Source organism: Podarcis filfolensis, assembly GCF_964270895.1.
Source record: "Podarcis filfolensis genome assembly, chromosome: 2".
Lineage (NCBI taxonomy): Eukaryota > Metazoa > Chordata > Lepidosauria > Squamata > Lacertidae > Podarcis > Podarcis filfolensis.
The window spans coordinates 124,762,066-124,778,613 of record NC_139605.1 but is presented as its reverse complement, the minus strand read 5'-3'; the positions used below and the strand labels follow the sequence as shown (position 1 = coordinate 124,778,613).

The window sequence follows — 16,548 nt, the reverse complement described above, 5'->3', positions numbered from 1 at the left end:
TGGTCTATTTTTGATGAACCACTTAGGACTCTCTGCTTGTGTGTCAGGTGTTCTGACAGCGCAATGTCCCATTCACTAGCTACTCTTAGGAAGGAGGTGAGTCCGATTTCCAATGGGAAGCCACTGACATTCTGACTGCGGCAATAAGCATAAACTCAAGAGATTTGTGTGTGATGGATTGGTGAGTTGGCACCAGGCTCCAGGGACAGGTGTGCCAGGGCTGAGTCTGGGGACAGTGCCTGAGAAGTGACGGTGGAAACAGTGTGCAAAATTTGGGTCCAGAAACTGAACTATGCAGCAATCCCACTCAAAATGCATTTTTTTGTATTTACATTGATTAGTCAGTCACCTATTAACCTTCCACTCTAGGGTAATACACATGGTAATACACATAAGGAAATATATCTTCAATGAGTACTTTCTCTCATATCTTTTATAAATTTAAACTTTTAGAAAATGCATTTTAACCGGTAGTGGCTGATGCAGTACAAGGCAATGGGAATGAATGAGGTTGCACACCCTGAAGATTTTAATATTTGGTCCTCACAATCAAGCTACCCAAGGTCAGCATGCTGACTCTAGTTAATACTAATTTGTTTGTTTTTAAAGTCAAGCACAAGAATTATTCACACCCCTGAACATTTATCAGAATGCAAAAAGATGTGAGACTTCTGAATCATCTGTATTAATGTATAATAATGATTAATTAAAGTGGCTGTCCTGCCCTATTTCTGAAGGGTGGTAACCAGTTGTTAGAACACACTCTCAAGATATTCTCTTGAATAAAGTCTAGTTAAAACAGCTAAAAATTTAATTACACTGCAAGCCAATGCAAACTTAAGTGCAGTTAAGTCAATGAAAATCTATAGGCTTAAATGCACTTAACTGAGCGTTGGGTTGCGGTCAACTGCTGTATAACTCCCATCTTCTAATGCCTGAATCCTAGCCTAGGAATTCCAGGAATTAGTACTGCCAACTGTTGGTCATTTTTACTCTCTTGTGGCCACTGACACCCCATTGATTTAAATTAAGTTTGTTGGAAAGTAACCTTCTTTGGGATTGTGCCCCATGTTAATTAATGGGTCAAGGGTGTCATTTGAATCTTTCCCCTTAAGCAACAAAATATATTAAGGCAGTATTGGCAAAGATCACTACAAAAGTGTTTCCAGATTGATTGTTGAGCTTATGGTGGGACTCTAATGAGGGCAACCACTTACTGAAGGTATATTTAGCCAACTCCCAGAGGACAAGGTCCCTTCAGTCCCCCAATAAAATATTTGAGGGGGCTAGTCCTCCCCCCAAAGGGCATTGCCATTCAAATGGTGTTTGTGCGCCACATCTTGTGATCAATTATGTGGGGCAGGGCTTACTGCCCCGCCCTCCCATATTTTATTCAGGTGGGAACCCCAGCCAGAACTGTTCAAGGCATGTTGAATTATTCCCAAATCAGTACAAGAGACAAGTGGTTCTTGTGGCACAAGTTTGCTGCTCGCCCCCACCCCCCAACTCCTCTTCACAGAGTCATAATCTTTGTGCTGGGAGAAATCCAAAACATCATGTTCCCTGAGCGCTAGACTTTAACAGTGCAGTCCTATGCAGGTCTACTCAGAAGTAAGTCCTGTAATGGAACTTTCTCCCAGGTAAGAAGCAATTAAGTAAGTGATTGCAACCTCAGATCATTAACACTCAGGAAATGGTCATAAGACAGAAAAGCCTTGTCTAAATATGCAGGGGTGAAACTAGGCTTTATTTCACTCAGATCATAGGCCCAGTTTGGTACACACACCCGTGCACATTTGCATGCGCGCGCACACACACACACAGCGTGGGACCTCAATGGCGCCCCTCTGAAAGCTTCTGGCTATTCCTCACTCCTGTAACTACAGCACTGCCTGCTATCATAGGTTGCTGCCTCTATGCCTCATCAGAAGCTCCACAGTCAACCAGGAACTGCTTTAGTCACAATGCAATCTTTGCAACAAACATCATTATACTAAGCTGCAGCTGAACACCAGCAGCAACCGGCACGAGGGCCAGGCTAAACAGGACACCATTCACGCAACCAGCAATTGTCTGAATGACTTTTTCAAAGTGCATTGCAAGCATGATTCCCACCTCCCACCCCAATCCAAATCAGGACTCTGGTGTGAGCTTCAGCCCTTTGCTCCTGCTGCAGTTCTGATCCAGAGTGCATGAGAGTGAACAGGAGCTCACCTGCTTTTTTTTTTTATAAAATATTTATTGAGGTTTTACAAAAAACAAAAGTTTACAGAATAAAAAGAAAACATATAAGAAGAAAGAGATAAGAAAAAACATACAAAAATACATAAAAAATAAAAAATAAAAATGCAAAATGCAAAAAGCGAATAAGTAAGAAAAAAATAAAAACAAATCCATTTTTTGTATCTTTAAACTCATTAGCTTGTTTCCTTGACCTCCTCACACCTCCCCTTTTTGTATTCCCATTTACATAATCAAATCAGCAAATCCTTACCCTCTTTCATTTATCTTAACTCTATATCTTAACATATTATAACTCTATATTTTCATCCATTATCAATCCATTTTTGCATATTCTTATTAACTTTGTTGCTAGTATCCCCTATTCAATCCAATCATCATTTTAACATTCATTAATTTTACAGTGTTTCTGTAGATAGTCTTTAAATTTCTTCCAATCTTCTTCCACCAACTCTTCTCCCTGGTCTCGGATTCTGCCAGTCATTTCCGCCAGTTCCATATAGTCCATCACCTTCATCTGCCACTCTTCCAGGGTGGGTAAATCTTGTGTCTTCCAATACTTTGCAATCAGTATTCTTGCTGCTGTTGTTGCGTACATAAAAAAAGTTCTGTCCTTCTTTGGCACCAATTGGCCGACTATGCCCAGGAGAAAGGCCTCTGGTTTCTTCAGGAAGGTATATTTAAATACCTTTTTCATTTCATTATAGATCATCTCCCAGAAAGCCTTAATCTTTGGGCACGTCCACCAAAGGTGAAAGAATGTGCCTTCATTCTCTTTACATTTCCAACATTTGTTATCAGGCAAATGATATATTTTTGCAAGCTTGACTGGTGTCATGTACCACCTATATATCATTTTCATAATATTCTCTCTTAAGGCATTACATGCCAAAAATTTCATACCGGTGGTCCACAACTGTTCCCAGTCAGCAAACATAATGTTATAACCAATATCTTGTGCCCATTTAATCATTGCAGATTTAACCGTTTCATCCTGCGTGTTCCATTTTAACAGCAAGTTATACATTCTTGAAAGTATCTTAGTTTTGGGATCTAACGGTTCTGTTTCCAATTTTGATTTTTCCACCTGGAAGCCAATTTTTTTGTCCAAATTATAGGCCTCTCTTATTTGATAATAATGAAGCCAGTCTCGCATTTTATCTTTTAATTTCTCAAAACTCTGCAATTTCAATTTCTCTCCTTGTTCCAATATTTCCCAATATTTCGGCCATTTGGCCTCCATATTGAACTTTTTCTGAGCCTTCGCTTCCATTGGTGACAGCCACCTTGGGGTTTTATTTTCCAATAAGTCTTTGTATCTTATCCAGACATTGAACAATGCTTTCCTGACAATATGGTTTTGAACAGGAGCTCACATGCTGCTGCCCCAATGCAAATGGCAGGCATGGGTGAGTCAGTAGGTGCTTGATATAGTACATTGATACCCTAAATAGACATGGAGGGCCCTAGCTATTTCCGTGACATGATGAACTAATAATCCAACAATTTATGTATTTCTGCTTTGAAAGAGAAGTGCATTCTCGAATGCCTCCTTTGGTGAGGACCAATGCGGCTGGTGCTTGCCACATTGTGCAGCCTGTGAGAAAAGTCACCAGATGGCGCTCAGCAACAGCGAACCCTGTTTTCAGACTAACCAAATTTGCATCCTCTTCAACCAGCATCCTGTTAAGTTGGGCTGAACATCCAGAGCCAAGTTGAGCACAGCTTTAAAGTGTGGAGGCTGGATTACATCCACACTTCTTATATTTATCTGCAAAGGAAGATCATAGTTCAATAGTAGAACCTCTGCTTAATGTGTCCAGAAGTCCAAACAGCCAGGTTTTTTGTTGTTGCTGGCATTTCTAGTTTAAAGACTAGATAGCAGGCTCAGATTCTGTCCTCCTGACCACAAACTTAAGCAATATCTGACCTTTGACCTCACCCATTCCTACTTTGTACACATAGTAGCTGCAAACCTTGTGTAATGCACATGGGGCTGCATTCTGACTTTGCATAAGACTGTGGCACCACTGACCAAGATCCCCATTTATTGCTAGGAAGATGTGGGGCCAGGAGGAAATGGCTGTGGAGATCCCATGATTTGCATGCCTATCTGTGGGCAGCCCCTATTTTGCATTGAGCTGCCTTTGGTTTGCCATTTCACAGTGTCCTGGTTGGATTATCTCTATGGCTATAATCCAATCCACATCTAGCTGAAAGTAAGACCCATTGACCACAATGCGGCATATTTCCGATGATTAGGCTGTGAGACTAGTTTCTCCTCCCCAACTATTCTCTCTTGGAAATATCCCAAGGCTGTTTTGTCTCCCATAATCTCTGGGTTTGGAAATGATTGAGGACCCCTTCGTTCTGGTTCCTTCCCCAACGATTGTCCCACTGCATTCATGTTATCTTGGCCAGCAGACAACCTCTTTGCCTTGATAAGAACTCACTCATTTAGTGTGACAGCTCCTCCATTGTGGAACTCCCTGCCTGTTGCTATTAAACAGACACCTGCACTTCATTCTCTTGGGTGCCTGCTGGAGGAATTCATTTTGGCAAGCCTACCCTGATGCTTAGAAATGCTGATGTGAATTTTAATATATTTTAGCATTTTAACTTTAGTACATTTTAAAGTATTATGTTTTTAAATTTATCTTTGAAGGTTTTTTCTTTTTTCTTTACCATTAAGCGGTATATAAATTTTATGTAATAAAATAAATGAATTAAATGTTTATTATTTATTAAGTTATGTTATGACAACCCAATAAAATCAGAGATAGAAATAATAATACACGTTTATCTGCTGTTATTTTGTTTGCAGGCGATGCCCTCTCAGACCCAATTGAGGTTAGACTGGCTGACTTGCTCCAGGCCACCTCATCATTTCTCAGCAAGTACCCAGCCTTGAATGGTTCTGCCATTCAGCCAGCCATTGCCTCTCTCATCACCTGTGTGAATGGTGAGTATCTAACCCCAGGTACTTTCAAGCCACCCTGAACAATGTTTCCAAAGACAATTTAAAAGATGGGGTAATGACATATAGAATATAAGAATACCTTATTTATCCAGAGGAGGGGAAATTTAGCAAGCATCACATATCATGGCTCAGTAATAAGAGGCGGTGTCTGCCACAGTTCCCTCTTCCACACTACCGTTATATATTTATGTGCTGCATTTCTCCCACACCCTTCAGGGGCCCTTCATGGTTCCCTACCCTATTTCAGCCTCAGCAGGCGGCAAGATTCACCCAGTCAACTGGGTGGCGGAGCAGGAATTTGAACCTGGGGCTCCTGCAATCCTAGTTTTGCATTCTAAGCACAGTGCCATCTTTTATTGAAGGTCTAGGAGACCTTTCCTTCTGGTTCCTGTCTGCCTTAATGGATGCTGCTCCCACAGTGGCGGAGACCATTAGCAAAGAATAAACAAGGATTATTTGAGGGTAATTGTCCTTGCAAGCTCCCCACAGGACCCGGGGCACTTCACCCATCGGTAAGCTCCCTACTCAGCCATTAATGAAGCAAAGGCACTTTATTGGAGTGAAATTAGGACTAATATACAGACACATGCTGGAATAGATGGGACAAAATCACAAACTGCTAAATTGGAACAGCTACAAAGCCGTTACGACTTGAATTGAAAAGACTTCCTTTGATGCAAAATACGGTATGTGGGGGGAGCCTTTACCCTTTCTTTATATATATCATGTTTGCTACATAAATGATTTGGCAACCCACCCATCCCTTGAATGCTAATAAACTGATAAAAGGCAAGAATCTGACCGGACACAGGTTAGAGCTCAACGTCGAGCCTACCAAGTGGCGATAGCGACGGCGAAGAAGAATTTCTTCGCCGCCTCTATTGCATCTGCAGAAAACAGCAGCAGGAGACTTTTTCAGGTGGTTCACAATTTAGCGGAACCACCTGCAACATCGGGGCCCAGTACGGGCCACATGTTCTCCTGCAATGATTTTGCAAAGTTTTTTGCAGATAAAATCGCTCAGATTCGGGAAGAAGTAGACTCCACCGTGAGAGCAGGGCCGGGGCGGGAGAGTGCTAGAGTTCTGTCTAGTCAAGTTGAGTGGGATCAATTCCAATCTGTTACCTCCGAGGATGTGGACAGGCTGCTTGGACGAGTGAAACCAACCACCTGTCTCCTGGATCCTTGCCCATCCTGGCTTATAAAAGCTAGCCGGGAAGGACTGGGCGATGGGCTTCGTGGGGTGGTGAATGCTTCCCTCCGTGAGGGAGCCTTCCCAGACCCGCTGAAAGAGGCGGTTATTAAACCGCTTCTTAAAAAACCATCTTTAGATGCGGCCACGATGGCCAACTATCGCCCAGTCTCAAATCTTCCATTCTTGGGCAAGGTGATTGAGCGAGCGGTTGCCGAACAACTCCAGGCACGCCTGGAAGAAGCGGACCATTTGGATCCCTTCCAGTCGGGATTCAGGCCTTATCATGGGACTGAAACTGCCTTGGTCGCACTGGTTGATGATCTCCGGCGGGCTAGGGACAAAGGTGAGAGCTGTTTCCTAGTTCTGCTGGATCTCTCAGCGGCGTTTGATACCATCGACCATAACATCCTTCTGGACCGTCTTCAGGGGCTGGGAGCTGGAGGCACTGTCATACAGCGGTTCCGCTCCTTCCTCCTGGGCCGTGTTCAGAAAGTGGTGGTGGGGGATGAGTGTTCAGACCCCTGGGCTCTCACTTGTGGGGTGCCTCAGGGTTCTGTCCTCTCCCCCATGCTTTTCAACATTTACATGCAGCCGCTGGGAGAGATCATCAGGAGGTTTGGGCTGGGTGTTCATCAGTATGCGGATGATACCCAGCTCTACCTCTCTTTTAAATCAGAACCAGTGAGGGCGGTGAAGGTCCTGTGTGAGTGTCTGGAAGCGGTTGGAGGATGGATGGTGGCTAACAGATTGAGGTTGAATCCTGACAAGACAGAAGTACTGTTTTTGGGGGACAGGAGGCGGGCAGGTGTGGAGGATTCCCTGGTCCTGAATGGGGTAACTGTGCCCCTGAAGGACCAGGTGCGCAGCCTGGGAGTCATTTTGGACTCACAGCTGTCCATGGAGGCACAGGTCAAATCTGTGTCCAGGGCAGCTGTTTACCAGCTCCATCTGGTACGTAGGCTGAGACCCTATCTGCCTGCGGACTGTCTCGCCAGAGTGGTGCATGCTCTGGTTATCTCCCGCTTGGACTACTGCAATGCACTCTACGTGGGGCTACCTTTGAAGGTGACTCGGAAACTACAACTAATCCAGAATGCGGCAGCTAGACTGGTGACTGGGGGCGGCCGCCGAGACCATATAACACCGGTCTTGAAAGACCTACATTGGCTCCCAGTACGTTTCCGAGCACAATTCAAAGTGTTGGTGCTGACCTTTAAAGCCCTAAACGGCCTCGGTCCAGTATACCTGAAGGAGCGTCTCCACCCCCATCATTCTGCCCGGACGCTGAGGTCCAGCGCCGAGGGCCTTCTGGCGGTTCCCTCATTGCGAGAAGCAAAGCTACAGGGAACCAGGCAGAGGGCCTTCTCGGTAGTGGCGCCCGCCCTGTGGAACGCCCTTCCAGCAGATGTCAAAGCGATAAACAACTACCTGACATTCAGAAGACATCTTAAGGCAGCCCTGTTCAGGGAAGTTTTTAACGTGTGATATTTTATTGTATTTTTGGTTTTTATGGAAGCCGCCCAGAGTGGCTGGGGAGGCCCAGCCAGATGGGCGGGGTATAAATAATAAATTATTATTATTATTATTATTATTATTATTAGAAGAGATAAAAGAGAACGGATTATATTTATGGATTACAATGAAAAATATAACTGAGAAAATGGAAATGGATTTAAAGCATCAAACTTTCACTGTACTGCTATGGGAGGACCTGGACTTTGAAGATTTGCCAAGGCTTTGGCGGGAAACCAGATCGTTATTGAGAGAGTTGACCAAGAAGGAGAAACCGGAGTCTTGTTAAAGCGTTGGCAGGACACCAGTTCATTCTCTATCTAGACTCAAACAATAACCCAAAAAAAGATGGCGTGTGTCTGCCTCATTTTCTGGGAACAAAGGGGGGGGGAAGAGTGGAAGAACAGAAGTAGCGATGCTGTGCAGGACAGATAGAGAACAGGAAGAATGAAGAAACAACATGGATAAGATAAACATCACACACAGGAAATATTTGGGATATAGAACTCCTTTTGCAGGAGTTTTTCTTAATTAAATGTGTTAATTCAAATGGAAGACAAAAACTCTGTACCTAACTTCCAGCGAGGCAAAGTGGCGAGCACCATGGCGGCATGGAGCCCCTGAAGGCAGCCAGCATCAACTGCGCTGCCTGGCTGGCTCCCAGGCCACCAGGACTGCTGCCACCAATGCTGCCACCAGAGAGGAACCAGGGGCGCCCAGTGTGTCAGCCAGGGGAGCTGCCAAGAACCCCCCCAGCGACTTTGGCCAAGCCGGAACCAAGAACACCTGGCCAACGGCCCAGCAGAGCTCTGGGGCCTGGAGGCCTCCAGAGCCAACATTGGGGGGGGGGGGGACAAGAAAAAAAAAGAAGCCCCAACCTCCCCAGCTTACTGCCGCCAGCGCCAAAGGTAGAAAAGAGCACCAGGAGGGCCAGGGAGGCCACGAAGAATCGTGCGGCCAAGCCCAGGCCCAACCCGAGTCTACCTCCCCAGTGGCTAACACTCCAGGAGCAGACCGGGGCCCAGAGGGAGGCCACGTGACGAAGGACACCCTGGAAGAAAAGAGAGCGCAGCACGGCCCCTCCCCCACGGGAAGAATATTTTTCATTATTATTCAAAACCTCCTCTCTCTTTTTTCGTTTCCTTTTTTGAGGGGGGGCACTGCCACTACAACCATCTTTTATTTATTTTTTATTTATTTATTTATCAAATCTTAATTCCCTCTCCTTAATTTTTAAAAAAATATTTCTTAATAATATGTTGTTGTTTTTCCTCCCACCCGAAAAAATTACTTCTTAAGAATTAAAATGGCGGCACCCAGAAGAACGCCCTGAACCAACACAGGCTACTCCCTAGGATTGCCGCTTCGCCTCAGGCTTGCTGTTCTTTTTTATTTATTTATTTTTAATTTTTTTGTTCTTTAATTTTTACTTTTCTTATTTTTATCTCTCATTTTTAAAAATTAAATAGAAAAAAAGAATAACATAAAAATCCCCTGTTTGTTAGGAGAGGAGTCCTTCCCCCCCCCGCCAATTCCATTACAGTGGTACAGTACCTCAGGTTAAGTACTTAATTCATGCCGGAGGTCCGTTTTTAACCTGAAACTGTTCTTAACCTGAAGCACCACTTTAGCTAATGGGGCTTCCCACTGCTGCCGCGCCGCTGCTGCACAATTTCTGTTCTCATCCTGAAGCAAAGTTCTTAACCTAAAGCACTATTTCTGGGTTAGCAGAGTCTGTAACCTGAAGCGTATGTAACCTGAAGCTTATGTAACCCGAGGTACCACTGTACTATCACCATCCTCTTTTAAAACAAAACTTTTTCTCCATATTGCTGTTATTGCTATTGTTATTTCCCCCTTCCTCCCCCTTTCCCCCTTTCTTCTTCTCTCCTTCCCTCATCCCGCATTTTTTCCTTTTTCTCTTTAAAGAGAATACCCCCCCCCCCACAATTTTATTTTTTCCCTCTCAAAAGGGTTTTCTACATATATTTTTTTTACTTTTCTCATTTCATACACACACACACACACACACACACACACACACACACACAGACTACTATTAAGCACACCATCTCAACATCTTCAGATTTTTCTTTTCTTTTTCTTTCTTTTTTCTTTTTCTTTGTTTTTTGCTCTTTGTTTTTTGCTTTCAATTTCCTTCTTTGTTAACTCTTAAATCTCCTACCCCCTCCATCCCCTTCCCTCCTCTCTCCTTTCTGTCCTCTCCTTCTCCCCAACAAATAATAATAATAACAATAATACAAATCACAGACCCACCCATTTTCAATGGTAACCCCCCCCCTTTTGTGGCCACCTACCTCATGCTATAACTTGGACCACCACTTCAATTTTTTATCATTACTATTATTTCCTCTCTCTTTTCCCTCCCTTTTTCTTTCTATCTCCTTTATTTCTTCTTTATATTTTACTCTAATTTCCCCTCCCTTCCCCATTCCTCCTCCTCCTCCTCCTCCTTTTACTCCAACCTATATACCGTATTTTTCGCACCATAGGACGCTCCGTCCCATAGGACGCACCTAGTTTTTTGGGGGGGAAATAAAGGAAAAAAAATTTCCCTTTATTTCCCCCCCAAAAGCAGGTCAGGGAAACCGAACCAGGTCGAGGAACAGCGGGATGGTGGCGCTGCCCCTCCCTGCTGTCCCCCGAGCTTGTGGGGCTGGCTGATGTCTGCCTGGCGCGCGGGGTGCTCTACTTCAGCGGGCCCCACCCGCCAGGCGGCAGGCTGCTATCCGCAGCGTGGGGAGCCCTGCGGGGAACTCCTGCAGGGCTCCGCATGCTGCGGATGTCTGCCTGGCCCGAGGGGCGCTCTGCTTCAGGGCGCCCCTCGCGCCGGGCGGCAGGCTGCTATCCGCAGCGTGGGGAGCCCTGCGGGGAACTCCTGCATTGCTCCCCACGCTGCAGATGTCTGCCTGGCGGGAGGGGCGCTCTGCTTCAGGGCGCCCCACCCGCCGGGCGGCAGGCTGCTATCCGCAGCGTGGGGAGCCCTGCGGGGAACTCCTGCAGGGCTCCGCATGCTGCGGATGTCTGCCTGGCGCAAGGGGCGCTCTGCTTCAGGGCGCCCCACCCGCCGGGCGGCAGGCTGCTATCCACAGCGTGGGGAGCCCTGCGGGGAACTCCTGCAGGGCTCCGCATGCTGCGGATGTCTGCCTGGCGCGAGGGGCGCTCTGCTTCAGGGCGCCCCTCGCGCCGGGCGGCAGGCTGCTATCTGCAGCGTGGGGAGCCCTGCGGGGAACTCCTGCATTGCTCCCCACGCTGCAGATGTCTGCCTGGCGGGAGGGGCGCTCTGCTTCAGGGCGCCCCACCCGCCGGGCGGCAGGCTGCTATCCGCAGGTGGGGAGCCCTGTGGGGAACTCCTGCAAGGCTCCCCACGCTGCGGATGTGTTCCCGAAGCGCCGGGCGCTCTGCTTTCAGGGCGCCCAACGCTCCGGGAAGCAGGCTACCATCCGCAGCCTAGACACGGCTAGTGGAGCGCTGCGCTAATCCGGAAGCTTGGGGCGTGCGGAGCTCAGCGCGCCCCAAGCTTCTGGGTGCCGGCAAGGTCTCCGCTAGACGGCTAGCGGAGACCTTGCCGGCACCCAGAAGCTTGGGGCGCGCTGAGCTCCGCACGCCCCAAGCTTCCGGATTAATGCAGCACTCCGCTAGCCGTGGGAGAGCTGGGTCTCCCATGGCTAGCGGATAGCTTCCTGAAGCCTGGAGAGCGAGAGGGGTCGGTGCGCACCGACCCCTCTCGCTCTCCAGGCTTCAGTGAAAGCCTGCATTCGCTCCATAGGACGCACACACATTTTCCCTTGCTTTTTAGGAGGGAAAAAGTGCGTCCTATGGTGCGAAAAATACGGTACCTTCCATAACCCGCCTGCAGAGGAAATCAGAAAATTCCAAGCAGGGCTGACAATGCCTACTTTAACCAATGAGGAACAGGAATTCATGGACAGTCCTATCACCCCAGAGGAAATAGATAAGGTCCTCAAAAACCTGAAGCCACACAGAAGGCCCAGATGGTTTTACAGCAGAATTCTATAGGAAATTCAGAGAACCCCTGCTGCCCTACATGACCTGCCTATTCAATGACATCATAAAAGGGGGGCCCATTCCTAAAACCTGGGCCTCCTTCAAGATAGTCTCTATCCCAAAACCACTGCCAGATGGGCGGGGTATAAATAAATAAATTATTATTATTATTATTATTATTATTATTATTATTATTATTATTACTACTGAAAGACAGCCTCAAAGTAGAATCACACCGCCCAATCTCATTAATAAACCAAGACTACAAGATATTCACATCAATCTTGGCCAACCACCTAACAATTTTCCTACACAAGTTAATAGTCCCAGACCAGACTGGCTTCGTCCCTGGTCGCAATATAACAGACCCCATCAGGAAACTACTGAATCTGATTGAACACAGCAAGGCAACTAAACTCCCACTGACAATTATGTCCCTAGACATCCTGAAAGCTTTTGATTGCTTATAGTGGAAATACCTATTAACAGTACTAACTAACATGAAATTTGGTCCCAACTTTTTACAAACTCCCAAAAGAAATATATTCCTGAGCCTCATCAAAATGCAGGACTAACAGTATGGACTCTTAATACCATAGTAATCCAAAGAGGCACAAAACAAGGATATTCACTGTCTCTCTTCCTATTCATCCTGGCTCTGGAACCTCTAGCAATCCGAATTTGAGCAACCACAGACATCAAGGGAGTGGAAATAAAAGGCAGAACCTATAAATTAGGGCTTTTTGCATACGACCTAATGGTCACAACACCAGACACCATAAACACAGCAACCTCCCTAATCAGAGAACTCAACACATTTGCAATGGTGTTGGGCATATGGGTAAATTTTGCAAAATCTGAAGCTATGTGCTTCAACACGCCCCCTCATACCCAAAAAGAATTTACCAATATCACCAAGATAAAACTTTGCCACACGAAGTTCAGATACCTAGGGGTACAAATAGCCAGAAACCTCAATAAATCATACCTCCACAACTACAACCCCTTGTGGTGACAAATCAACAAAGGTCTGAAGAGATGGAACAACACCAACTTCACTCTCTCAGACAAAATAACCATGATCAAAATGATCACCCAAAACTAACCTACCTATTCAAAACCCTCCCAATCTGGATTCCCCCAGCCCAACTTCACAAGTGGCAGAAGAAAACTACACTCACTTATCTTCCCACACAAAAAACCAAGAATAAGTCCCAAATACCTGCACCTCCCCTCCTCTGAGGGAGGATGGGGAATCCCCAACATAGAAGCATATTCCATCGCCAGCCAAGTACGCCATAATCCTGTATATACTAGAAGATGAGATAAAACAATGATTACACCTGGAGAGGAACACAATTGAAAATACCCGCACCACAGCATACCCATTCCTCCCAAATAAACTAAGGAAAATTCTCACAACACTAAACAGGTTCACATAGACCATGCTTAAAGCATGGAACGAAGAAGTAGGTAAACTGTCCCCAACCCCATCCCCACTAATTCCCCTGGCACAAAACCCACTATTCCATTATTGCAACATAAAACCTCCAGATAAAAACCTGGCAAACCAAAGGCTTGCCATATCAACACAAGAAATACAAAACAAACTAGGGGACACCCAAGTGCCCTGGCTAACATTATATTACCAATTACATGCCCCTTTAAATAATCCAGTAGTAAAATCAGCAGCAACTAGGCCCTTGACAACCTTCGAAAACCTCCCCCTAACAACAAAGGGGCACAGCAAAGGGATAGTATCCACAATATACAAAATACTACTCCAAAATCCCACAAACCCCCTAGATGTAATCAAAAAACAATGGGAGGATGACATAGGCTATGAGATTAACCCCACCCAATGGACCAGAATGTGGTCTAAACCTCCCTTTAAATCCATATCAGCAAAAAGAAAAGAACTCACTCTGAAAAACACTTACAAGTGTTACCTAACACCATGGAAACTAAAGCTAATATGCCCAGGAACCTCACCAAAATGCTAGAGGATGCAGCTACACAGGCAGTTGGGAATGCCCTAAAATCCAACTCTTCTGGACATCAATCATACAAGAAATATGCAAAATAACTAAGCAAGTATTAGAAGTCACCCCAGAACTGGCCCTCCTAAACATCTTCCAAGACAATAATGCCTACTCACAACACAAAGAGCTCATAATTCACCTACTCTCAGCAGCCAGAAGCACTATAGCCAGACACTGGAGAGACCTGTCAGGAGTAAGCATAGACCAAAGGTATCAAATAGTATGGGAAACAGCCTTACTAGAAACACCAACCAACAAACTGAAACTGACACGGGGACAAATAGAAGAACATGCCTTCACCCCCGTATGGTTCCCCTTTATCACATACGCAGCCCAACAAGACAATGACAAGAATCCACCAACAGCATACAAATCAATCACACATCCCACTCACACACAAAAACAAAGTTCACCACAGCCAATCAAAAGCAATCAACCACACCATAGGCCAACCCCAACTTCTCTCACCACCAAAGAAATACAAGCAAATAGTAAAGAGAACCCACACAAGTGATGCTGACACAAAACCCCACACATACAGAAGCATTGCCGCCTGACCCCACCTCCACTCACCTCCACTCACTCCACCTCTTTCCCCCTTTTCTTCCTAATGTAACACTAATGTCTCAACAAATGAAACTGATCTGTAGAAAATGTAACTTGAAAAAAGAAACATTGCACATACTTTTGTAAACCAAGAAATCTTTAATAAATATATATATATATATATTTTAAAAAACAGAACTGTAGCTGCTGATGAAAGATTAAGATCAAGAATGAATGTAATTGGATTAATTAAGACTTGGAAGCAGGATGAAATAAAATCATCTCACCTTGAAATCTAGCATGCGGGAAGTCATACAAAATGTATAATTGGCTTTATAATTGATATATATTTGAATCTGAATTGTAATTTGACATTGATAAAATGTGGTTTATATTGGATTTTAATAATTGGAAATTAATAAAAATTATTTATATATAAAAGGGTGGCCTTTTCTTCTTGTCACCATGACAGAGAATGGCTGACAAAACATGTGACCAATCTGCATTTAATTGAACTTATTGCTGATGTTGAATAACACGGATACAATATGTGAATATATGTACACAGCTGGGAGGAAAGTTACTCATAGGCATTTCTGCAAACTTTCAGATGAGTAGTCAAAACAGGGCTGGGGTCAAGATGCATCATAATTTTTCTCAGGATGTGAACTAAAGTAGTGTAAGAGAAGTGGACCAATAGGGTCACAAAACCAAAAGAATGGGAGAACAAATGCAGCTGATTGCAGGGGTGCAATCAGGAGACTCCTTCAAAAGGTCTCTGGGGGTCATCCCATGATGTATAGGGTTTTAAAATCCAACCAGGTCAAAATCAGCCAATGTGAAATCCTGGAGAACAAGTTAATTTATTGTGATGTAACTCCCTTTTCAGTTTCATTTATGTTCATTCACAAGCTTGTTCTGTCCTGTATCTGCATCAATCTGTGATTTTTTAAAAATCTGCATGAAAATGCAAATTTAGAATCATGCATATATATATATATATATATATATATATATAATATTGAACATATTTTCTCACAAAATGCACATTACTACAATTTTTATATGCATCTTGGTAAGTTTTTAAGCTGAACTACATTGCAAATGTCAAATGTCCTGATCTGTACATTGGTCTAGGAGGTGTGCGTCAAGTCAGTTCATATTGGAATTCACAAAATAATTAATTCTGCACCACCAACCTGGCATTAGAGTTGGTAAAGGTAAAGGTACCCCTGCCCGTACGGGCCAGTCTTGACAGACTCTAGGGTTGTGCACTCATCTCACTCTAGAGGCCGGGAGCCAGCGCTGTCCGCAGACACTTCCGGGTCACGTGGCCAGCGTGATGAAGCTGCTCCGGCGAACTGGCACCAGAGCAGCACACGGAAACGCCGTTTACCTTCCCGCTATAAAGCGGTACCTATTTATCTACTTGCACTTAAGGGTGCTTTCGAACTGCTAGGTGGGCAGGAGCTGGGACCGAGCGACGGGAGCTCACCCCGCCGCGGGGATTCGAACCGCCGACCATATGATCGGCAAGTCCTAGGCGCTGAGGTTTTACCCACAGCGGGTTTTACCCGCATCCCTTGGTAAAACCTGGTGCCAATTTCCTTCACCTTAATTTTAGTCAAGATGCCAGTGTTGCATTCTTTTGTGTCACTGGATTCTTAGCCCTTCCAACCACCAGAAGGCTTGCTGCCTTGTCTAAATGCAAATGAATGGAAGGGCTTCACTCTTTCACCATGTTACACAAGGTGCCAGATTCTTTGTACTGTAGATGTGATGGTGGCAGCTAGGGATCGCCTGGATTAAATTCGTTTGCAATCAAGTGTTGGGTTGATACTTACATCAGGGTTACTTGGGTTTCCCTAAACCTCTTTCCTGTTCTCCTTTTAAGCAAAAATCACATGTAGGGATGGAGGGGGAATCTCTTTTAAACTGATTTCAACAAGGAATTTGGTGATTTCAACCTGGTCAACATTTGCTTGCATCAGACTGCCTCTTGT

The 16,548-nt window shown here is 45.0% G+C and overlaps 1 protein-coding gene across 2 annotated transcripts in view; it reads left to right on the top strand.

Moving 5' to 3' along the window:
* The window catches only part of GMIP (GEM interacting protein), a 108,087-nt gene that overhangs the window by 1,982 nt on the left and 89,557 nt on the right, over positions 1 to 16,548 (top strand). Inside the window, exon 2 of one of the 2 annotated variants that reach the window (XM_083599855.1) lies at positions 5,066 to 5,203. The exons of the other annotated variant lie outside the window; for it this stretch is intronic. Coding sequence (XP_083455981.1) covers positions 5,066 to 5,203 — 138 coding nt within the window. The remainder of the gene's footprint in view (positions 1 to 5,065; positions 5,204 to 16,548) is intronic. 2 annotated transcript variants of the gene reach the window in all.